Source organism: Hipposideros armiger, unplaced genomic scaffold (genome assembly GCF_001890085.2).
Source record: "Hipposideros armiger isolate ML-2016 unplaced genomic scaffold, ASM189008v1 scaffold_106, whole genome shotgun sequence".
Classification (NCBI taxonomy): Eukaryota; Metazoa; Chordata; class Mammalia; order Chiroptera; family Hipposideridae; genus Hipposideros; species Hipposideros armiger.
The window spans coordinates 2,525,610-2,551,317 of record NW_017731456.1 but is presented as its reverse complement, the minus strand read 5'-3'; the positions used below and the strand labels follow the sequence as shown (position 1 = coordinate 2,551,317).

The window sequence follows — 25,708 nt, the reverse complement described above, 5'->3', positions numbered from 1 at the left end:
GGGAACGGGTCTTATTCATCGTAAGTGCTTAATGAATAAAAGGAACATTTAATTCACACCGGTATAAAATGGGACTTTGAATTTGGGCCTCCTTCCCTTTTAACTTATTTTAAAATACCCTCATGTAGACCTTAGGTTCATATTTGTGGCAAAATAGGTAGTATTTTCTTCAACATCTACAAGGACAGCTTTAAGAACCAAATGACCATGTTCATCTGTTTGGTTGTAAATAAACATCTCGGTTTAAACTCTGCCAAAATGAAAATTGAGGGGTGATGGAGGATTTGAAATGGTTCACGAAGAGGTCAACCGATTCATCACTTTTTGGGGTGCTTTTCAGGACTGACTTACCTTGACAGGCCCAGCGGGAAGCAATTCTGTTCAATGATACATCCTGTTTATCAATGGTGGGTTAGTTAAGTGAATGACTGTAAGGTTTTATAATGGGACACTAGAGAGCTATTAAAAAAAGTGAGGCGTGTTGGTTGAGTTGGCTTGGGATGCCAGAGGACCCCGGTTCGGATCCCACATATGAGGGCCAGTGATACTGCCCTCTACAGCTAAGATGCTGGACAACAGCTCAACCTGGAGCTGGGCTGCTGTGAGTCACCAGCGACGGGATAGGCTGCAGCCCCTGTGGCAGTGGGTTGCCATGGGCTACCAGGTGTAGCCAGCAGCCAACGTGAGTGGCCAGCAGCCAGCGTGAGCGGCCAGCAGCCGCTGTGAGCGGCCGTCCAGGAGCCAGCGACTGATCTGCCTTGCCCGGGAAGAGCGCAATGATGGTGCCAACTTGGGCCAGTGAAGCGACGTCCTCCACAACTAGACTGAAGAACAAAAGGACAGCAACTTGTCTGTTCCCCTTCCCCCAATTCCCCAGTGCTGTTCCCATCCCCCAATTCCCCAATAAAAATCTTTAAAAAAAAAAACCCCAAAAAAATCCTCTTAAAAAAAATAGAGTGAGGCAAGTCCATGAAGACTGATGTGGAAAGATCTCCAATATGTATTACTGAGAAGTGAATGCAAGGGACAGATCAAAATACACATCACTATTCCAAATAATATACTTGTATATGCATTACATTATTTTTTTTCTGGAAGAACACATGAAGAACTACTAAAAGCCTAACTATAGAGGAAGGGGTAATTTTGATTTTATATCTTACTGAACTACTAGAATGTTTTTTTACCATGTGCAAGTATTATTTAGTAATGAAAACATTAACTAGCTTCAAAACTAACTTAGAAAAGCAACACTACAGATCTTCTGAGGTCAAGAGAGACGATTGACTCCTGAAGTTTTCCAGGTAAAAATCACTCTTGCAGGCAGCACTCTGGCCCCCACATCTCAGGGTGGCTTTGTTACTCCTTTTGGACCTACTATCTCCCATGAAGGAACAAAAATGTTGCTTCTTTATGATAAATTCTCCTGGAAGAAAGTAAGCTGCCTATGAAATAAGGAGAAGGGCAAGCCAGGGAAAAAAAAGAAAAAAAAAACCAAACAAACTGAATAAATCAGACATTAGAACATCAAATCTGTCAAGTGACTTAGAGCTGCTCCATGAATGGGGGATGCAGAGAGTCATTTGAGATAATGCTCCAATCAGAAACTGTTTTAGCTGCTTTAGTCTTATAGTTACAGAATATTATAGATCATAAAGGAATGACTTAAATTGTATTGTACTTTCCCCATTTTGAGGAGAAAATAATATGCTATGATGGTATTTGCAAATGTGGAGACTCAAAAATTCTCCAAACACATTCCTTGAAAACCTCAAGGGTCTATATAATAGTACTGAAGTGCCTTTACTGCGTTTTGAAATGTCTCCTCATATGAGTAAGCTTGAGAGCCTAGTCCATTGTCTTCATTTCTTTAATTTGCTTGGTCGGTCTGTGTGTGTGTGTGTGTGTGTGTGTGTGTGTGTGTGTGTGTGCGCGCGCGCGTGTGCGCGCACATGTGTATGTTTAGATGTCTTTTATTTTTCTGCAATTAATTTCACAATATTATTGAGTACCTACTAAGTGCTAGGCATGGTATGAGCACTTTGTATATGTGTGCACATGCATACATCTGTGTTCTGGCATCTGAACAAGCAAGACCCCACTGCGCTGATTTCTCACACATACCACAAAGTTGAGGCTGGGAATTGGAGTCCTGTTCCTTCCAGTATATCCTATAATGGAGGATGCAGCCCATTTGCTCCTGGGCTGGAATTTCGTCCCATGAAATTAAAATGCTCCCCTTTTCCTCTGTGATGGCATTAATGTAGGGGCCACTCAGTGGTGCTGTAAAGTAGAACACAGAAGGCTTTTACCACCCTCCAAATCCAAATAATTAAAGCAAAATTTTGCAAAAGGTCCCAGAACTCACCTTTGTGCTTAGAGTTACCCCGGGTGGAGTTGCATCCTCCCTGGCCCCTCGACAGCGCATGCACGCGGATTTCGTAACAGATGTAGGGTTTTATGTTCTCTGCATGGAAAAGGGAGTTCTTATAACAGGTGTGGCATCACATGTGAGTCACTAAAGAAGCCATGTTAATATCTGATACAGATGCATTCAAGGCATTTTTTTTTTTGTCTCTTAGTTTGAAGGTAGTTCAAGCACAATCTGGACTAAGGGTAAAGGGATGACTTGTTACAAAATCTCAGAATCCTATTTGCCATGCACCAGCTTCTGGAAGCCACTGTTCCCAACTTCCAAGTTCACCTCATAGTGAACAAAGAAGCAAATCTGAGCTTCTTTCCAGGGTGATCATAATTAAGGAGACAAAAGCTATTCTAGTTCCAACAAGGATTTCAATGTAACCACACAGGCAGCTTTGGAAACTAACAAAAAATCCTTTGACTTCTACAAATCAATCATTTGCCGTTTACAGAAAAGAGGCTGGGGTTTTGCAGGCATGGAACCTGGAAGGCTCTTCTAATTCCATAGATGCTTATCAGGATCTGACAGAAAAGCACAGGATGACACATTCGGGCGTGACTAACCAAGGCAATCTCAGTGCAATCTGACCCCTCGTTCCTTCCCCTCTACCTTCTGCCACCATGTTCTGTTGTAGTTAGATCTCAGTTGCTTCACAGCCTGGAAGATTTGGAAGGTACCTGGGAATGTTAACGCTCCCTCTAGCTTTTAAAGTGCTGCACTTTGAAATGTTCCATCAGTGAGGAAGTTTACTGACAAGTTGCTCTTCCCTGCCCAAACTCCCTATTTCCATAATTTCTGCTTCCTCTTAAAGGCCTTTTCATAGTTATTGCCCACGGCATATCTTTAACTTCCCAGTGAAAATTTAAAGGAAAAAGAGAGATAATCCCTACGAGGTAACTATAGTATCATGTTGTCAAAGTAGGAACTCTCTCCCATATTGTTTAATGCCCTGCCACAGGCAGATCTGGTCTCCTACCACTGACAATTGATTAGGATTTAACATTTTCTTTTTGGGAAGAGGAATTTTACATCACAGAATAATTTACTAAATTGTGTGTTTTTTATATGAACGCCCATTGCCCCTTAAATCTTCCAGCAAATAGGCAGCATATAAAGCTCAAACACACAACCAGATTTGTCAGAGAGACCATGAGGAGATACAACTGAAGGCCTTGGGTGAGTTCAAATTCATATTCATGAGGGCCGGCTGAGTGGCGTGTTGGTTAAGAGCTGGCTTGGGACGCCAGAGGGCCCCGGTTTGGATCCCACATATGAGGGCCAGTGACACTGACCTCCACAGCTAAGATGCTGAACAACAGCTCAACCTGGAGCTGGGCTGCCTTGAGTCGCCGGCAACGGCGTAGGCTGCAGCCCCTGCTGCAGTGGGTTGCCATGGGCTACCGTATGTAGCCAGCAGCCAGCGTGAGCGGCCGTCCAGCAGCCACAGTGAGCAGCCGTCCAGAAGCCGGCGACTGATCTGCCTCGCCCAGGAAGAGCACACTGATGGTGCCAACTTGGGCCAGTGAAGAAACGTCCTCCACAACTAGACTGAAGAAGAAAAGGACAGCAACTTGTCTGTTTCCCTTCCCCCAATTCCCCAATAAAAACCTTAAAAAAAAAATTCGTATTCATGAATCAAGTGAAATGGAAAAAAGGATGCAGTCGGCTTAGTCCATGAATCCAAAGATCATCATGGGTGCCATCCAGACCCAGAAGCCCTGGGGGCAACATGAGATATGGAATCACATTCCATCTGGGAGGGGCTAGTGCCTGGCTGTTCTGCCGCTCGTCATGGAAGGGCCCAACCAACCATGGTGCCGGTGCCGAGTGGAGGCGTGGGAGTTCCAGATGAGCTCATTAGCCAAATGCTTTCATTGCATTTTGCATGCAAAATGCAAGTTCAGCGTAGAGGCCTTGGGAACTGCTGAACCAGAAACCCAGGGCTGCTTCTTGTGAATAGCCTACGCTTAGTGGAGAAGGGAAGAAAACGTGACTCTGTAACTCAGCTGACATGACCCTTTCCATAAAGAGTAGAGCTCTAGCAAGCTTGTTCCTTGCTTCTGACCTGAAGGACTCCTGTTTTACTGGTTAATTCTTACAAACACCCCTTAATGATTTATGCTCCCCACCTCAAAAATCCCTTAGCCCTGCTGCCCAGTGGCTGCAGCCCACAATCCTAAGACTTTCTTTCTTTCTCCAGTCTGGCCCCAACTTCCAGCTTATCTCCCACTCCTACCATGCACACAGATATACCAGGCACCCTTGGGCAAAGGCTCTGTCTCCACATTCATAAACCATCTCATAGGTGGACTTTCTGCAGAAAGCTAATTTCATCTATTAAGCATGGGAGAAGACAAACACTAAATGATCAGTAATGAGGAGTAATCATAGAGAGAGTATAAAGGAGTGAGCAGAAGAAGGTCCCAAATAGCCTAGGCATCAGGGAAGGTTCCCTAGACATGGCGATGTCTACATTATTGTAAAAGGAGTGGCTCTGTATGGTCAGAACCATTTTCATCCATACAGGACAGGGCTTATGATCTCTAGCCTAGGCCCTACCAATCCACAGTCCAGGAGTTGGACTGCATGCTGGCCTAGTCCAAAATACCCACTCTGCCCCAGCCAGATGCTGAAGATGTGATGGCAATGAATCATCTTCCTAACTGGAGAGGACCATTTTGAAGTCATGTTAAGTGCGAATTACTTAATTTTTTTTTTCTTTAATATGGAACGCTTCACAAATTTGCGTGTCATCCTTGCACAGGGGCCATGCTAATCTTCTCTGTATCATTCCAATTTTAGTATATGTGCTGCCAAAGCGAGCACTACTTAATTTTTTAAAGAGTTTATTTCCAGAAAGTAATATCAACACAAAGTAACAGTTAACCAAGTGTGTTTTCAAGTAGGAGAATAACTGTAATTAATAAAATAATGATTTTATTCAAATGAATATTTCTAAAATGCTTAAAAACATTTTATTTTCCTAAATATGAAAAACATGCTCTCTTGTCATCTATGTTATGCTATTGGTGTAGAATTACAGACTTTCTAAAAGGAAGGAACTGTATGGGCTATATGATTCAAACTATCTTGCCGGGGTAAATCCTAATACAGTGTATAATAAGCATTTACAATTTTGTAGCAGCTTAGCGTTCACTATATGCTTTTTCCATCCACTGTTTCATCTGATTTGATGGATATAACAACCCTAAAGGAAAACGGATTCTACTGCAATAACTCTAGGGATAATCAATTGTCCTATCATAGACCATAACAGGTAAGGAAAGTGCTCTCAAAATTGAGGTGACATGTCTGCTTTCTTATAATTTCCATGCAGGGGCCTTAGCTTTACCCTCCAGATCAACAAAGGACACAGACTCTTTCTCATGTACACATCAAAGCCAGAAACAGCCATCAAACTACACCACCCCATCTAGAATTCTCTTCCACAGGTTAAGTGCTTTCCACATTAAAAGTTCCAGAACCCCAGTGACTTACCTTCCTCTGTTGCTCACTGGGCAGCATTCTCTTTAAGTGTAGTGATTAAAACGGAATACAACCCAGTAGCAGCCTGAGAGCTAGACTCTAAAAGAGGCACACAGCTAAGGACCAGCTCATGTATTATCATGCGGTGTGCTGTTTATTTCATTGTGTAAGTCTTGTTTCCTTAAGCAGGGCATGTGTATCCTCCTGGACAGGTGTAATAATTGGCATGGCGTAATGAAAATATTATGGGATTTAAAGCATGAAAACCTATTAAAATCTTAGGTCTGTTACAGATAATAATAGCAATAGTTAAATTATTGAACACTTAAAATGTGTTTGGCATTGTTCAAAACGTTTTTTTTTCCCATATTAATTCAGTTAGTCCTCACAATAACCCAGTGAGGTAGGTAATATTATCCCTATTTTATATATAGGAAACTGAGGCACAGAGAAGTTAAGTAATTTGCCCTAGATCACACAAGCCAGTGAATGACAGAGCCAGGACTCAAACCCAGGTAATCTGGCTGCAGAACTAGCACTTGTAACTACTATGCTGAACTTACACTTACAAACGACATCGACTAAGTCCTGTCCAATCATTTAAATATATGTTCAGATGTTTTCAATCATTTGATTGTAACCACTGACAGATTTAGAATGTGAGGATTAGCAGCACCAATTATCATATAAATAATTCTGGATTTATTGTTGCACAAACAATAAGTAGCAGAATTGAGAATGAAAGATGTCCTGGTTTCTTCACCTATATAATGGGCAGCATGATAACTCTTGCCACACATGATTGTTCTGAGACGTAAATGAACTCCCAAAATGTAAGGTACCCATCACACTGACTGGCTACTACGCAGCTCTCAGCCATGCTTGTTTGGTTTAATTATTCACTCATGTTATACAGCACTGTGCCAAACACATTGATTTTCCATAAATACTAGAGATTTTCATCAACTGGTTGGTCTTCTGTGGCTGCAGTGGTGTGTCCTGAGGTGCCGTCATGATGGACCCTAGGTCATCACTATCCCTCTCCTCATGTAGCTACGCGTAACAGAGGGCAGAGTTTTGGCGTCCAGCCTGCAAATTCCCCAAACAAATGTAAATTTAGTAACCCTCCAGAAGGGAGGTGAACAATTAAGTACCGGAAATCGAAGCAGACACGTTGTAGGGGGGACTCCGCAGCCAGTTTAGGGGGGTCTGCATGACGGCCCCCAGATGGAGCTCCCTCCATTCCACCACGTACTCCTGGACAGCAGAGGCAGCTTTTCCAGGAGGCTCCCACGTCACCACAATGTTGTCCACGCCTTCTGAGTTTGCAGAGACCTGGCCAGGAGCCAGCAACCCTTTATGAGGAAAAAGGGGGTGGGACAGCAACAAGTCACAGTGGATAAAGTTATAAAACACAACTCATCCTAGCAAAGTTTTAGGAAGAATGGAAGAACCACTTTCTTTTTAAGGATTTCAGGGTCACAGGTTTAAGTTTATCCCACTTCTCAGTTCTTGGAGAACTTGCATCATCAGCTCACACAAGGACCCGGTGCAGTGTTATTTGTAGAATTATTTTCCCCTTCATTTTCCATTTCACTTTCCATTTCTGTGTCCCTAAAGGTAACTGCTCTAATGAATCTGACATGCTTCCTTCTAATCCACCTTCCACATGTTTATTTGGACATATGTACACTTGAACATTAGTGATCCTTTGTGCTTGCGGGTTGTATTTTCATGAACTTTATTGGGAGTCAATCTAATGCTTTTCCTAACTTTTTTTTCACTCAACATTATATTTCTGGGATATATCACCCATCTCGCTGCTATATGTAAATCCAGCTCATTCCTTTAGACTGCTGCCTCAACCCTTTCTTTGTCCAGTCTTCTAGTGACATGCAGGAGGTTCCCTCCAACCCTTTACTAATGTGGATGAAAAAGGGGTGCTGTAATAAACCACAAATTCCTAACTGGGCAGGCAGGTCCTGGTGGCTAGGCATGCCCAGGCCTGTAACTTAAGTGAAAAGTTTTTTTTTTTTAAGAATTTATTGGGGAATTGGGGGAGGGGAACAGACAAGTTGCTGTCGTTTCGTTCCTCAATCGAGCCGTGGAGGACGCTGCTTCACTGGCTCAAGTTGGCACCATCACTGCGCTCTTCCCTGGCGAGGCAGATCAGTTGCCGGCCTCTGGATGGCCGCTCACGCTGGCTGCTGGCTACACTACGGTAGCCCATGGCAACCCACTGCAGCAGGGGCTGCAGCCTCCACCGTCGCCCGCAACTCACGGCACCTCAGCTCCAGGTTGAGCTGTTGTTCAGCATCTTAGCTGTGGAGGGCAGTGTCACTGGCCCTCATATGTGGGATCCGAACCGGGGCCCTCTGGCATCCCAAGCGAATTCTTAACCATCGCGCCACTCGGCCGGCCCAAGTGAAAGGTTTTTAATCCAACCCTGTCCATTGTTCTTGTGCATGTAGGCTAATACACCTTTGGGATGCCCTTTGAAGGCATAACCACCTTTAAGAAAGCACATAATCTTCTAATCCAATTCCCGCCTTGCCTTCTCCCACCCTCATGTAATCTTCCTTATATTCTCGTCTTAATTTCAAATGCATAAAAGAAGCTGCAAAACTGTTATTCTCTGGAGCTTGCTACCTGGCATGTGTTATCAGTGTGGCTCAAATAAACTCTCATAAAAATTCTCTACAGGTTTGGATGTTCTCATGTTAACACTAACACAAACAAGAATGTCATGAATATTCTATTGCATGTCCTCGTGTGTACCTGTGCAAGTGTCTCTGGATATACTGGGGGTGCTAAAAAATGTATACAAGTGAACACGTTTGTCAACGTTGCTCAAGCAGTAGTTCGCAGTAATCAGAAGTGTCTGGCCACTGATGGTAACCACTTTGAGCACCTCTTGTAATTGCAGAAGTCAAATGTGACTTGTATTCATCTTTTGTTATCGATATATATTGACTATTACAGTTGTAATAGTTTTTTCCTTACTTAAAATGTGTATACTTTTTTTGGCACCCTCTGTATATGCACAGAACTGCTCGATTATAGAGTAAATCATATACTTCACTAAATATGGCCAGACTGATCTCTAAAATAGCCAGTCAGTTGACACTCCAACAAGAAAAGCTTGCCAGTTCTCTTTTCCCCACCATCACTTGGTATTTTCTGACTTTCTAATTTTGGCCAATCTGGTACGTGCAAAGTGGTGTTATTCAGTTGTGGTTTCAGTTTCCTCTTCTGGTTTCTCATGAGACTGAGCCTCTTCAGATGTTACTGGTCATCTGACTTTCCCTTTCTGTGAACTGCCTGTTCATATACTTTGCTCATTCTTTCTGTTTCCTGTCTTCTCTCTGACTTGCGGAAATAGCTATTATTGTCTAGCTATTAATCACTTGTCAGTTTTCAGCACTAAAAATATCCTACGCCAGTCTTTCAAGTCTCCGATAACTTTATGATGTTCTTGTTGCACATAAATACTCACTTGGATGCAGGTCAATCTATAGTTTCTGCATTTTGAGTCTTGTTTATGAAATCCTTGCATCCTGGGTTCACGAAGATACTCAACCACCGTCTCCTATTGGCTTTTAGTTTTACCTTTCACATTTACGTTTTTAATCCAAATGAAACTGAAAGGTGGTTTTGTTTGTTCGTTTGTTTTATAAGGGGATACATTTTATTATTTTTTTCCCCACACAGTGAGTCAGTTTTTCCAAATGTAATACCATCCTTACCATACATCAAGCTCCATATATTACTGGGTCTGACTCTGGGTCAGCTCCCTCACCAGAACACACTGTTCACATTACTAGGCTTTGTGATGTCTGACTACTTGGTTGGTAAAGTTCCCTCTTCGTTTTGCTCTTCTTCTTTCAAAATGGTCTTGGGTATTTATAAAACTTTATTCTTCCATGTAGCTTTTCAAATTAGTTTTTCAGAGTCCCTCTAAATTCCAGCTGGTATTTTTTTTATTGGAATTAAGTTAAATTTATAGTTTAATTCAGGGAGAAGTGAGGCTGTTACAATGTTAGATTGTTCCATTCATAAATATGCTGTTTCATTGAAATTATTCGGCTCTCCTTTGTCTTTTAATGGAGTTTAAAAAAATTCCTCCTTAAAGCTTTCATGTATTTTTTGTTAGGTTAATTCCTAGACACTTTATACTTTCAGTTTGTTGTATATAAATGGCATCTTTTTTCCTTTTCATTAGTTTTAGGTGTATAAAACAACGTAATAGTTATACATTTACACCCCTCACAAAGTGATAACGCCCCCAATCTACTACCCCTCTGACATCGTATATAGCTGTTACAGTTCCACTGACTCTATTCCTTATGCTGTATTACACATCCTGTGAGTGAATATACATATATATATATATATATATATATATATATATATATATATATATAGTTGACATTCCATATTATTCAACTTCAGCTTCAGGTGTATAGCACAGTGGTCAGGCATTTACACAGTCTGTGAAGTGTCCCTAATAAGTCCAGTGCCCATCTGGCACCCTAAATGGCATCTTGTTTTCTACTGCTTTTTCTACTATTAATTTTTTTGAGTTTTTGTTTTTTGTTTTTTTTTAGCTGAGCTTCATCCTGTTGGCAGCTCAGCAGCAACTCAGCTCAGGCCGGGACTTGAACCGCTGTTGCTCAGAGCTTGCTCAAGAGTGCTACTTGACCGGCCCTTTCTACTATTAATTTTTGTGTGTCAGTCTTATTTCTGGCAAACCTGCTAAACTCTCTAATTAGTTCTAATCATTTGTCTATTGCCTAGTTGAATTTTCTATGTAATAATCTTATTAGCAGCATACTTAAAGTATTTCTTCCTCCCAATCTTTAAATTAAATCTCTTATTTCTATTTTAAAATGTTTATCTTGTTGCTAATTTTAAAGAGAATGTGCCTATATATCTTTAAGACGACATTTGCTTCATGTTTTTGCCAGAAAGTCTTAAAAAACTTAAACATTTTTTATTTATAGTTTTCATATAGGTTTTATGTACATAAAATACTGCTTATTTACTGAAAACTTTTAAAAACTAAATCCTTTTCTACATCTGTTAAGAACATGCGCCTTTTTTCTCTCTCAGTATTAATGTGATGAATCATCACACTGATACATTTTTCTGGTACTGCTCCATCTTTGTACTCTTAGGATCAACCCTGCTTGATCATTCTGTACTATCTATTAGAATCTATCTATCTATCTGTCTATCTATCTATCTATTGCAGAGACTTTTTAAAAGCAGACTATATTTTTTAGAGCAGTTTTAAGTTTACAGCAAAATGAGCAGAAGGCATAGCGATTCTCCATGTACCCACTCCCTCACAACTTCTCCCACTATCAACATCCTGCATCAGAGTGGTACGTTCTGTAAGATTATTGATAAATATTATCAAGTATGTTTTCTCTTTCAATTACTTATTTTTCCTCTTACTGGGACTCTTTTTAGGTGGTTGTCATTACTTCTCTTTCGGTTCTTTCAATGCTTTAAGTTTTCTCGTTTTTCAATTTCTTTCTCTGTTTTTATGCATTTTGGAAGAGTTTCTCATCCAATCTTCCACTCCCTCATTCAATCTTCAGATGAGTCCTTTCTGCTATCCAGCCCATTGGCTGAGTTCTTTTTTTTTGTTTGTTTTTTTAGCTGAGCCATCCTGCTACCTGTTGGCAGCTCAGCGGCTGCTCAGCTCGGGCTGGACTCGAACCGCTGTTGCTCAGAGCTCAAACTCTTGAGCGAGCTCTTAACCAACTGAGCCACTCGGCCGGCCCTTGGCTGAGTTCTTTATTTCAACAATTAAACTTTCCAGTCTTCATCTCTTTATATGGGGCTTCTTCACAACCATCTACTTCTGATCCATGTTTCTATCATCCTCTCTTATCTTTCTACGGATACTTATTATGCATATTCTAAACTCGAGTTCTCTCTGTTACAGCAGTTATATTTCCTATTCACAGGTTGTTCCACTGGTTGCCTTTCTTTCCCAGGACTTGTGCCCCTCAGTCTTCCTAATTTTCTCATTTGAGATCATGCTTTATTTTCTCGGGTGGATCAGTAGCCTTGACCTTCATTTTTCTGTGGGGGGAGGAGTGAAAACTTAGATGTAGCTTGTGCTGCTCCAAGTAGGTTTAGAAGGAGCTTTTCAGGGTGGACAGCTCCAGGCTTGAGAGCCTGTAGTGATGCAGCCTGAACGCTACCTGTACACAGGTTCCTCGGAGGTGTACCTGGCACCTCCAGAACCTACCTATGCCTCTATGTCTGGCACTGTTCTTCATGTGGGAGAGGAGCTGTTACTCTCTTTTGCAATTGCCAAGCCCATAGGGTAGATGGCAGGAGAAATCTCAAGGGCCAGCCAGCTCACAGGCACTCTTTGTTCTCAGCTCCCTTCCCCATTTAGGTTCCAGAGCTTCTTTGAAGATGCTCTGCCGTGCTCTCAGGACTTCCCTGCCCCATGGTAGAAATGCCCAGGTAACAATCTTCTCAGAGCAACATGGGCAAGAAAAAGGTGTGCAACCAGAAAAGGCTATTTCAGCCCCTCCCCCTTCATTTTTCTATTTCATTATTGCCCACTGCACAGGAGCTCAGCCATCCTGTGGCACCCTTGGGGCTGCGCTTGGTGGTGAGTGCCTGTATGTCACCTGTGTATTGGCTATCTTATCAGGAACTGGAATTCCCCAGCAGTGGTCCCTTTATCTTAGCCTCTGGTACCTGATATCCTGGCTATGCTAGGATTTTTTTTTTCAGCGAAGTGCATTCATTCAGTAAATATTGAGCACTTATGGTTCGCAAGACCCTTTGCCAGGTGATGGTCTAACATAGCCAAAGAGCCTTTCTAACTACTGCTTTCTCTGGAATTAGCTAAGCAAATCAACTTGGTATTAACCTGCCTCTGAGTCACCACACTTGCCAGGAACCAGCCTAGATTTCCTCCCCCATGATGTCTGCCAGGACTTGTTCTCCCCCTTGGATCTCCGCTCACAACTCTGTCTCTGTCTCTGTCTCTCTCTGTCTCTCTCTCTGTCTCTCTCTCTGTCTCTCTCTCTCTCTCTCTCTCTCTCTCTCTCTCTCTCTCTCTTTCTGTGACCTTTCAACATTATTCCTTTAGCCTCTATCATTCAACTTCCCATCTCCATTTTCACTGAGAGCTTCTGAATAGAGTTCTGAAGTTCATAAGGTATTTGGAAAACTGCCCACCTAAGAGACAGGTGGTTTCTCTGTCCAGCTCCACCACTAATGAGATGTACGATCTTGGCTAAGTTACTTCACCTCCTGGGGCCCCAGTCTCTGACATCTGTGTGGACCCTGTTTATGAGTCTACTGGCTTCTGACTCGTCCCGGAGTTTCAAGAATTCTTGAGCACAGGGACTGGTCTGAAATAGTCAACATGTTTTACTTGTTGGCTGCTGGGCTTAGCACACATTAAATTTTCATCATAAATCCACAAAAGCATTCTTCTGCTTCTTGATATGCAATGCTGTGGCAGGTACCTTTTACAATAAAGTTGTCCCTACTTTCTTAAAATCAACATAATTCTGACTGTTGGGGTGTTATTTTTCCCTTCCTAAAAGGAAAGCTGTATACGTGAGTAGTGTGAACATATATGGAAAGAGGGAGACACAAAACCATGGTGCCCTATTCCTACCGGTCATTCAGAATGTGTGTGAGACAAGTGATCAAGGATAGGATTCTGCAGTTCACCAGTCTGTCCTCTGAGACGCGCAACGACTTCTATTGGATGGGTCAGGTGTGGTCTTAGGAGAGGCAACGGGCTTTTGAGAATCCATAATTTCCAGGACTAGGAGCCTCTCAGTGACAGCTCTGGTGTACAGAACCATTTCAGTCCTACGTTACCTCCCCTACATGTGCATAGTTACTCAGCTGCATCTCTATTTAACACCTGTCCATTCTGAGAGGAAGAAGTGTCCCTTTAACTCTTTTTGTCACCGGGTCCCATCATCTTCCAGCTCCCCAGGAATTTTATCTCATCAGTTATCCCCTCTCTCCCCTTTATCTTCAACTCTCCCCGACCCAATTCTTTATTTCAACTTAAATGCTCTGTCAGGTTCCACTTTAAAGCAAGCCCTCATGCCTGCACACCTGCACTCCCTCACCTGGCTAACACCAACTTGTCTCTCCCTACTCTGTTCATGCATCACCTCCTCTCTAAGCCCATGTTTCAGCTTTTCTCTGCTCCCAGAGCTCCCTGTGCATAAGTCTGCTCCCCCACTTCTACTGTACTACAGTTTACTTGCTTCTATGTCTGCCCCTCCAATTTGACTACATGTAACTGGAGGACCTCAACAGTACTTTTTACCTATTGCTGAATTCCAGTTGCCTTATATAGTACATGCTCAATAAAGGATGATTGAATGAATAAAGAGGGCAACTCAGAAATAACGAATGTGTCATTTTGAGAAGTTGTTACCAAATCTAAATAAAGAACCTGGAGCGGGCCTAGAAAATTCATGAGGTTTACATCCCCAAGACTCATCTGCAGTGAGGTTTGAAGAAGTAACAGCAGGATACTGAATAGTGGTTTGAGTTCAATTTCCCCCACAGAATTCACTTTAAAAATTACACATGTGGGTCGGCCGAGTGGCGCGTTGGTTAAGAGCTGGCTTGGGACGCCAGAGGACCCTGGTTCGGATCCCACATATAAGGGCCAGTGACGCTGCCCTCTACAGCTAAGATGCTGAACAACAGCTCAACCTGGAGCTGGGCTGCCGTGAGTCGCCAGCAACAGCGTAGGCTGCAGCCCCTGCTGCAGTGGGTTGCCATGGGCTACCGTGTGTGGCCAGCATTCAGTGTGAGCGGCCAGCAGCCGCAGTGAGCGGCCGTCCAGAAGCCGGTGACTGACCTGCCTCACCCGGGAAGAGCGCAATGATGGTGCCAGCTTGGGCCAGTGAAGCAACGTCCTCCAGAATTGGACTGCAGAACAAAAGGACAGCAACTTGTCTGTTTCCCTTCCCCCAATTCCCCAATTAAAAAAAATTAAAAAAAAAGTACGCATGTAGTATTTATCCACTGAAGGAAAAATTTAAAAACATAAAAAGAAAAAAAGAAAGGAAAATCACCTATTACCCCATAATGCAGTGATGGCCTCTCCATATATACCCCGCTAGATATTTTTAATATGTAAAAAATGTGCACTTATGTAAACAAGTGTTTTAAATGGCACCATCCTATATACACTATTGGGAGCTTACCTCTTAACTTGCTATGTGCATCTTTCCTTGTCAATAAAAACATAGCTACAACATCGCTTTAATGCTAGTAGTCTGGGATTAAGGCAGGTGAGAGTCAGGATATATTAAACCAGTTCATCCTCTGTTATTTTACATTTAGGTTGTTTGTGGTGTTTCACTATTTCAAATTTTTTTTCAACAAACATATTTTTGCCTGCATTTTTAAGCACTTATCCTATTATTTGCTGAGGATACATTTCTAATGGTAACATTTCTTGGTCAAAAGATATGTTCATATTTAGTTTGTTATATATGACCAACTTGTTCTTCAGAAAGTTGTACCAATTTACACAGACACCAGCATGGTACAAGGGTGTCTCCCCTTCCCCACCTCCACTCCCCCCCAAAAAAAAGAAAGAAAAGAAAAAAAAACCCAAACAAAAAGAAAGGAAGAAAGGAAGCAAGAAAGCAAGCAAGCAAGCAAGGAAGAAAGAAAGAAAGCAAGAAAGAAAGAAAGAAAGAAAGAAAGAAAGAAAGAAAGAAAGAAAGAAAGAAAGAAAGAAAGAAAGAAAGAAAGAAAAGAGTTTACTTTTTCCCTCACACTCTCACCAACATGGGTTATACTAACTCTACGAGTATTTACTCTTTCTCAGTCTGATTTGGTTTCTCAAGTTTTTTCAAAATTTGCATCTCATTGATTGCTAGTTAGGCTGAACATATTAATATTTTTATATCTTTACTGTCCCTTTTATATTTATTACTTGAATCTCCTGTTCATATCCCCTGATCTCTGATTTATTTTAAAAAGTTAGATAATCCTCTTTTCGCCAAAAATGTGATATATACTTTTTTTAAATTGCTATCCATATTTTTAAAGCTTTATAATGCTTTTAAAATTTTTATTTTACTATGCAGAGAATTTAGGCTTCCCCCTCAACCCCCCAGAGTTAATCCATTTATTCCTTCAGGCTTCTGCCTTAGGTACCTACCCCCATGAGGCAGAGATTACCAGTTGCTTACTGAATATTCTTGCCTCATCTTCTTTAACAAGGGAACACTGCTGCCTGAAATATATATATCTGAGCCTCCTTTGCAGCTGGCTGTGGCCGGGTGACAAGTTAGAGTCAATGACCACAAGTGTGTTGTGTGACCTGGGCAAAGCTCCTCAAGAGTGAGGGGTGAGCCCTTCTCCCTTCCTTTCTGCTGCCTAGATGGAATTAGCTACAGCTCTGACAGCCATCTTGGACCATTTCCATCTTAAGAAAGCCAACTTGGCAGAGGGAACAGAAAGGAGACTGGAGTCCTGATGATGTCACAGAGCTGTCACACCAGCCCTGGCCTTTCTACCTCTGAACTTCTTTCATGTGTGAGAATAAATAAATCACTGTAGTCAGGCCTCTGGTAAGAGCAACCGTTACTCCTAAGAGCAATTCCTAACTCATAGACCAACCCAAGGTTATATCAATATTTACTTGTATTTTCTTCTAGTTATTTTTGTCTACTCTATTATCTCTATGTTTACAGATATGTGACTGAAAAGATACATAACCAAGGTTTAACAGTGTATATAAAATAATAAAGTTTTGGTAGAAGCTTCTTTGAAATGATTACTGCTAGACTTATATGTAGATAAAATTGTTATGCTGAATTTTAAGGAAGGATCTAATTGTAGTTTTATTCTATTAGGCATTTTTTTTGGAAAAAGTTAGCCAGTGATCTTGACATGGAATCCTTTTATAACACAGATCTTAAGAAATAGCATTAGTATCCATTTTCTGACTAATTGTGGGCTTTTATCCAGAGAAGCTAGTTTTCAGAGAATGCAGCTTTAAAATGTATACAGCTATTTGAGAGGTTGTCAATGTAGATAATGGGTTGCATATCTGAATTTGTGTAATAAAGAGCTGTAGTGTAGAAAAATTTGCTATAGCTTCATTACAGCCAGAATTTCATTTTAATACTATTGGTTTTAAAATGTGTTTTGACTGTATGTATAAGACATTTTTTCCCCAGAATTTGACAGCACATATTATTTTTGCTTCTGGAAAAATTAGGCAGACATTAGTGTTCAATGTAATGCAACTAATATTTCCTTAACTAACATTTATTAAGCATCTGCTATGTATTAGTCTCTGTATTTAATCTTACAATGACCTGCAAGGCAGGTAATATAATCCCTATTTCAGAGAGGTGGAAATTGAAGCTCAGAGGTGCTAATTCACTTGTGCAAGGCCACTCATAGTCTGAGTGGAAAAGACAGCCTCTGAAAGCTATTGACTCCAAATTTAAACTCCTATGCTACTCAGGGCAGGCCCTCAGATGAGCATGCAGAAGATAAGAGATGAGTAAGACACAATTTCCCACAGGCAATATTAAAGAAAAGTTGGTACTTACCTGCCCCACACAGGTCTGTTATGTTAATGCGAGTGGGCAGGGAACTGCCTTTTGAGTTCACTGCAGACACAGCCACAGCCCACTTCTCAGTTCTGGGAATGACCCAAGTCCAGGAGGTATGCTCTGTGATGTTCTGTAGTGTGGCCTTCCCTCCTGCCACCTCCAGCAAGGTCACCTGATAGTGGAGGATTTTTCCTCTTGCTTCTGACACACTCAGATTCTGTAACAATAGACATCCACTTACTGTGTGGGTTCAGATGCGGCCACTCCATACTTTATGCCTAGACCTCACGGCTCCCTGCAGCAGGCAGCTACAGCTGAGTGACCTTTTCATTTACATCTTCTCATCTCCTCCACTACACACTTATGCCTCTGCTCAACCCCACCATTTACAAGAAAAATATCACTTAACATTTTTTAAAGCTAACTCTTAAAACCACATTGATTTTCCTTTCTTGCTTCAAAATGAAACTTACTAGTAGTAGAAAACTCAATTACATCCAACAGAATTCCAGCTCTCCCAATCATCAGCTGTGTGACCCAGGGCAAGGCATTCAGTCCATTCTGAATCTTCATTTCCAAATTCGTGACACATACATGTATCGCTTTTCTTTTTCCCTAGCTGAGCCATCCTGCCACCTGTTGGCAGCTGTTGGCATCTCAGCTCCGGCCAGGAATTGAACCAGCGACCCTGTTGCTCAGAGCTCACACTCTTGAGTGAGCTCTTAACCAACTGAGCCACTCGGCCGGCCCTTACATGTATCACTTTTTTAAATAGAAAGTGCAATGCTGCTCACAAAATCAAAAACAAGATTTTTTTCAAGCGCTCAACTAGGAAAATCCATACTTAGTGAATTGGATTAACTCTTTATGCTAAGAAACTGAGACACTGTTTATAAATGTGTGACTAGCGAGTTGTTGGAACTGCAAAAATCCCAATTGAGATCATTTGGGAACAATCGCAGAAAGTAAGCAGAAAACTCATTATTTGCATTGTAGCCCTGTTTGGATAAGGACCATGGGAAACAAAAGCAGTGAAAATGGAGAGCTGCCAAGGCCAGTCTTGGCAGTGCCCGCCCATGCCTAGCGCAAGGAGAGGAAGGCTTAGCTCACCAGACTTAGGCATTACAGTTTTCTTGACAAAGCTGTTCTTTACATGGGGTGCGGGGTGGCTTCAAGCTGCAGAAAGACACACCTTGAGACTGGCAAATCCCCCTTTCTCTGATTCCCTTCTCCCTAAGCAATTTTCTAATAATTTGGTTTCCTCTGCAGTTTATCTGTCAGGAGAGGCTGGACTAACGGGAACATCTGGTTGACTTAAAATTTGTACTTTTCACTTTAAGTGAATAAATTACTCTTCTGATTATAATTTGGCTTCCAGAGCAATTAACATTCTGAGAGAGAATGTTCCTATTTGCTGACTCAAGCCTTCTGGTTGGCCCCACAGCTGTATTTTTCACAATGAATCAATCTATGAACATCCAGCTTTTTATTATACGTTAGTCTCTGAGAGCTTGATTAATGCAGGACCTGTCTAGGCGCCTCTCTGGATCCACAAGGCCCATGACTGGATCTTGAACCGTGGTCAATGCACCATGTTGAGTGCCATGTTGCTGAGGGCTTTTTTGGGTACAGCCATCCTCTCCCTAGAAGACATCTTTGTTTACTGGCAAGGACCAAGAAGATGAGCACTTCAAGTGTCTATTACAGCTGATCGCTGATCTCATAGGCCTGTGATGTGAATTAAAATAAGTGAATGCTTTTGACATTGCGATGTTCTAAATGGTTGATAATAAACATGTCCTTTGTCACAGGAGAAAAAAAATAGGATAAATTAAAACAAAAGCTGGCTAAGGAAGACCATTTCCTCAGTGATCTGTCACTCTGTTCTTCCTATCTGTCTCCTGTGGCGGTCCAGAGGTAGGACTATTATCCCACACCCATCTTATGCACCCCTACTCTGAGGCACCCTCCAGAGTTAACTGAGTTCACCAAGCTCCCCATTCTTGCCAGGGACCTACGAGACTTCAGTTTCACTCTGACAACTAAGGAAACAGCCCTTATTGGAAAAAATGCCTTGCAAATCAGCCTTTATTATCACCCTCTCATCATCCTTCATAGACACCTCAGCAGTCTCTTTGATCCTATAGTAGAGTGCTGAAAGGAGGGAAATGTCAAGCCATCTTGGTTCCAGTGAACTTGCCTCGTGGCTGCTGTGGAAATCTAGCTGATCACAGTGATCTAGTAAACAGAGATGCGGACCCAAAAGATGAGTGAAAGTTCCTAGAGGGACGCGAAGAGCCTGGAACCATACCTTTGCATTTCCCCTTCCATATCCTATATTTTAGAGTTGAAAATGTCAGTGAGAAGGTAAGGGTGGGGTTGAGGTAGTTAGACAAATAAATATGGTAGCCTGTGAGTTATGCTTGTATAGAATGTCAAGCTCAAATGTTGGGATAAAGGTTAACATCTCTCAGGTAATTGATCTCCTTCACCAAATTAAAAAACAAGCCTAACTTGTCCAACAGGGTCCATGGAACAAAAGATTCAATAAGCCAATAGGAAGACAAGTATTTATCCAGCTGGGCTCATAGCAACTGAATCAACTGTAAACAGTATAATTTGTTTGGTTTTAAAAAATAGTAGCAACATAAAGTTTGCAAACAATGTAAGTAATCCATCACGCCTGGATTACATTTGGCTCTGATGGAATGGAATATCACCACAGAACAGCAGAACCTGAAGCAATACTACAGATTAACAAATAATCCAACATTTCATTTTATCAATGGAGAAACGAAGTCCCAGGGCCTGAAGTGACTTGCTTAAGGACACTTATGCGATACACGAAGGAGGTCAGGGTAGAATCCAGGGCTCCTGACCTCTAGACTAGTGACCCCTCTGCTCCTTATACTGGTGACCCTGAGACGATGACCTGCTGGTAAGTGTGAGCCACCATGTTGCCTAGTTGGGATCCCCAGTCACTCTTCTGGCCCAAAGTTGCAAAGGAGCTTCTCTAATTGTGAGGTTGTGGTACATTCTGATGAACTGCATCAACAGCAGACATGACATCAGCAATTTGGCGAAGGTGGAGATCCAGAATTCTTTTTTTTCTAGAGACAACAGGCCCTGAGTACAAGGAGACAAGCTGTGAACCCAGAAGACTGTGACCTGAGGAGCCAGCTGGGTCTTTCCAGATGAATTTTTTATTCCAGTGTTTATTTGGGTGGGTGATAAGGCAGAAACTATCATTTATTGGGCCATACCATGAGTCAGGAGCTTTGCAACTATTGTAACATTTAGTCTTTATAACTCTCCTTTCTGATGAGGGTGCTGAAGCTTGGAGAAGTTAAGAAACTGACCCAAGCAGCCTCCACAGAAAAGTAATGCAAGATTTTAGTGCGCCCCCTGGTGGATGTGAGAAAGAGACGATGTGTGGACTGTTTCTAGCATCCTTGGGAGTGTCTCTTAAAGACCCAATACTTCTTGTGCCTTCTTGGGCAGTGCTGAGGCTGGTCTCAAGCCAGTAGTCCTACTATTGTTGTCACCCTCTTCTATTGGTAAGAGTATGCTAAAAAGGAAAAGCATTTCTATTGCCTCTCTCCTTCAGTTTTCTTTCTGCTCTGTTGTGTGGGCAATGATTTAAGTTTGTAAACTTAGGCTTTCTGACTTAGGTTTGTCTGAGAAGCAAAGAGTGAACAGCTCCCTCATAAACCTATTATAAGAGTTCTGCTGTCTGAAAAGGCCTTCAACATCAAAAGTAACTTTGTGAATGTCATCCATGATAGGACAAAATCTAACACATGTCAGAATCCTGGGCCCTGGTTTTTTGTTTTGTTTTAAAGTACATTGCAGATTGGAGGAATGGTGTTTCTGTGAATAGATAAATTATCTTCTTAAAACTTAAAAGAAAACTACTGTGCTTGTCATAAAGTAATATTTTACTTCTGAAATTCCCCTGATGAAAAAAAAACAAAAGCAAAAACAAAACCCATTAGAGCGTACCCTACATCAAAGAAGAGTCTATAATCAAGACCCCTGGAAAGCTGGAGACCTTGAATACTGATTAGTCACAGCTTTGTCTGTGAAGACCTTGTTTTTGGGGGTGGGGGAGGTAGATCTTTTGCTTTCCTGCTCCACCACATAGCAGCTGTGTGACTTTGGGCAAATTATTTTACTTCTCTGAGGCCCCATTTCCTCAGGATTAATTCTATGTACAGCATAGGCTCACAGGAGGATTCAATGGCTAATGGAAGTAAACTGTTTCAAAGAGTGCTTGGTGCATGACAGATATTAAGGCCCTGGGTGAGTTCCCTTCTCTCAGTTACTCTAATAGTATAAAAATCATCCTAATTGGCACTTTTCCCATCATACTCATATGCCTCTTCTGTCAGTCTTGACTCGGCGTATACCACAGCTCTGTATGGAGCTCACCAGTGTCCTACAGTTAATTACAAAGTGCATATAATTTGTGGGTTTAAGTCTGGGTACCTTGATTTCAGAACTCATGACTGCCTCTAGCAACCCCAGGCCAAGTGAAGGAGTGACTCAAAGACAACCCTTATCTGGAAGTTTAAAAATCACTGTATTGAAATGATCTGTCTATGCATCTGTCATCCCACTAGCCTATCAGCTCATCTTTGCATCCTGTGTCATGCACAATGTTTGCCTCCTAACAGTGACTTACCAGACACTTTTCACAATTCTCTCATTAATCTTAACAATAAACTCATGTGGTATATTCTATTATTATCTTCACTTTACTTGTAAAGAAAATAAGGCACAGAAAGGTTAAGTACCTTGCTCAAGAACCAACATTAAGTGGTAAAACTGGAACTTGAACTCAGGTAGCATAGCTAGAGGATGAACTCTTAACTGCGGTCATGCTAGCACTTAGTAGACATTTCCTAGGTGTTTGCTTCACTGAGCTTATTTAGTTGATAATCATACCTCCTGGTAGTTAACCCGCATCATTTCTATCTTGTTTTGCAGCTAAAAAAAAATCAGCAAAATCATGGATACTTTTGTAAGAGCAAAACTTGAACTCCCTTTCCACCTCTGTTTTCTGTCTTCTATTGATTCTCTGTTACCTACCCTCTTATCTTTGTCATTGATCCCATTCTGCTATCCAGCCAGAAATCCCTACATTATAGCTGGTATAATGTGTGTGACTTGTAAGCAAGGAAAAGCAATGTGTTCTTTCTGAAACTATCTTCTGAAAGTGCCAGCCTGTGGTAGGACACGGTTTGGGAAAGGGAAGGACACAGAGGTGAATACTAGAATAAAACTATTGAAATCTTGCCATCTGCTGCTTTTGTAGTTAAATATTGATTCTGAGATTGGATACCTCCTATAATTATACAAGAGTCTTGGGCTCCTGGAAACCAGGTTTCCCTTGGAATTTACAATAGGCTTTTGTCCTACGTCAATATAAATCGGGTTACAAATCATACTGTCTACTTTTACTGAATCTTTTTCATATGAAGAGGCCAAAGAATTCATCCCTTCAGTGCAATGTGATATAGCCTGGGGTATTCTTCAAATGACATAGAGAAATATAGGGAGAAATAGACAAAGTAAATGTAACGAATAAACTGCCTATCATCCAGTCCTCTTTCTGAGGCTGGTGTATGGGGCCAGTTATTTTCTTTTTCTTCTGACTTTCCATGGTTGGAGGGTAGCTGTTTATTAAAATGAATGACTTCATTTAACAAATGAATAAAAAACACATCTTTTCCCCACTTTTGCAATCAAGAGCTTCCCTAACTCTCTTCTGTGTTGTTTGTCAAAGCCTTAGAGCTGTGCTGCCCATGACAGGAGGGAGCCACTGGCCGCAGTAAGCCACGGAGCCCTGAAGTGGGGCCTCTCTGAACTGAGATGTGCTGCTATCTGGAGGGAGAACTCTCAGCCACTGTGCTGGGCTGATGCTTAGTAGACACCCCAGTTTTCACAGACTTAGTAGGAGAAAAGAATGGAAAACAACTCATTAATAATTTAAAAATCCCCATTACAGGTTGAAATGGAACCATTCCAAATATATTTGGGTGAAATAAAATATCTTTTCAGAATAATTGCACCTGTTTATCACTATTACTTTTTAATGTGGCTATGAGTGCCCCCATCATCCCCACTCCTGCTCCTGTCCCCCTGCTGTGCTGTGAGTTCAAGGATGTGAGGACTGGGTTTGTCTTGTTCACGTCTATATCCCTGGCATACTAACGAGTGGCTTTAATATATTTATTTGCTTGAATGAATGAATGGACAAATCCAGCTTCATTTACACAGATATTTCTCTTCCAGACCCATGACCTCAACCATAGTTTCAGAAAGTTTGGGATTTGCTATGATCAAGACAGTGACAGGACGCTGAAGAAATTAACAGAGGAAACTGGAAAGGTTACTGTGGCTTTACCCATTGTCATATCTTTTCACACATTATCTATCTATCTATCTATCTATCTATCTATCTATCTATCTATCTATCTATCTATCATCTAATCTATCTATCTATCCAAGGTGATTTTCTTCTTAAAGGATACATATGGTATTAACTGGAAGGAAAGTATACTGAACTCATGGATTGAAATGCTAATCAAAGCAAAGGAAACAGTATGAAACTTTGCACAGAAGGAGATGACAGAGGGAACCTCAGGGACTGGCTTGCTACAGGCCCCCTGTGAAAGGCTCTCACAGAAACGGGTTGTTTGTGATAGCACAACAGTTCCTACTTGTTGGTGCATTTGTTGTTTTAACAATACCCAAGTCTTTTTTATTGTATTTCATAGGTTAGGTTGTACTTTTTGGCTTCAACATAGAAAGTATTTTTCCTCTTAAAAATAACTATAGTAAAAAATAGTACAGGATATTTTTGAGGACATGGGGCTATCAGGATAAAGCAAGGGTAGGGAAATGAATAATTATGTGGGGACCAGTACAACAAAGCAAAGGTCACTTTCACTCTCATACACTCACACACTCACATTCATGCGGACACACTCTGATATTTACACACATTCACATCCACACTGGTACCCACATATACCCACATACACACCTTCTGCACACTCACACTCACTCACTGCTATTGTCTGAATATTTGTGTCCCCAAGATTCACATGTTGGAATCCTAATGCCCGATGCGATGGTGTTAGGAGGTGGGATCTTTGGGGGGGGGTGTGATTAGATCATAAGGGTGGGGCCCTCATGAATGGGATTAGTGTTCTTATAAAAGAGCTCCCTTGCCCCTTTCTCCATGTGAGGTTGCAACAAGAAGTCTGCAGCCCAGAAGAGGCCCTTCACCAGAACACACGGGCACCCTTATCTTGGGCTTCCGGCCTCCAAAACTTCACAAAACAGATTTCTGTTGTTTATAAGCCACCCAGCCTGTGGTGTTTTGTTATAGCCGCCCGAATGGACTAAGACATTCACATACATACACTTAACACTCACATCCCTCACACATATTAGTCTCACACACCTTCACACACATATTTACACATACCCTTTGTATTCACGCACATGCACACACATCACTCACATACACACTCACACACACTCACAATCACATACATTCATACCCACACTAACCCCCCCACACCGGGGCTGTGCCCATTTAGCTTCTGGTTGTCCTCTAATGTAAACATCCTGCAAAACTGAAAGGTCATTCACATTTCCCCAACTGCAAGAGAAACGTGCTGTCACTTTGTTCACAGGGTCATGGGGTTTTACTTGGGGCTTCCTCTGGTGTTAAGACCTGAAATTCCTCTCTCTGCAGTGTCGGGGTGTCCCCTCATTGGGTTTCCCAGTATTAATCACAGTTAAAAAAAACAAAAAAAACCCAACCCACCACACGTACATCTTTGCTTCCTTTCCCCAGTGAGGTCTGATTTGGGCCCCACCACAATGCACCTAAGCTGACAGCAGTGTTTCTTCCTAGTCTGACATTTAGATGAGTCCCTTGTGTCATGGCACCACCCTGTCAGGTTCCCAAACCTGCCTGAGAGTGGCCTGAGGAAGCCCCCGCTTGTACAGTGGGACAGGCATGGTTCCAAACAGAAGGGACAGTAATTTCTGCCCGGGAAAGGCTCTCAGTCATAAGCAAGCAGCATATGACCCCAAATCCTCTCATTAGAAATCACTTCCCCTCGCCAGACTCATTTCCATGTTTTTTTTTTTTTTTTTTTTTTTTTTTTTTTTTTTT

General features: G+C 41.7%; 1 protein-coding gene across 3 annotated transcripts in view; it reads right to left on the bottom strand.

Annotated features, from left to right (window-relative positions):
• The window catches only part of IL12RB2 (interleukin 12 receptor subunit beta 2), a 78,639-nt gene that overhangs the window by 17,105 nt on the left and 35,826 nt on the right, over positions 1-25,708 (bottom strand). For all 3 annotated transcript variants that reach the window (XM_019646773.1, XM_019646774.1, XM_019646772.1), the window contains 4 exons: positions 17,509-17,728; positions 7,063-7,263; positions 2,369-2,467; positions 2,125-2,283 (listed from right to left, as the gene is read on the bottom strand). In XM_019646773.1, coding sequence (XP_019502318.1) covers positions 2,125-2,283; positions 2,369-2,467; positions 7,063-7,263; positions 17,509-17,728 — 679 coding nt within the window. The remainder of the gene's footprint in view (positions 1-2,124; positions 2,284-2,368; positions 2,468-7,062; positions 7,264-17,508; positions 17,729-25,708) is intronic.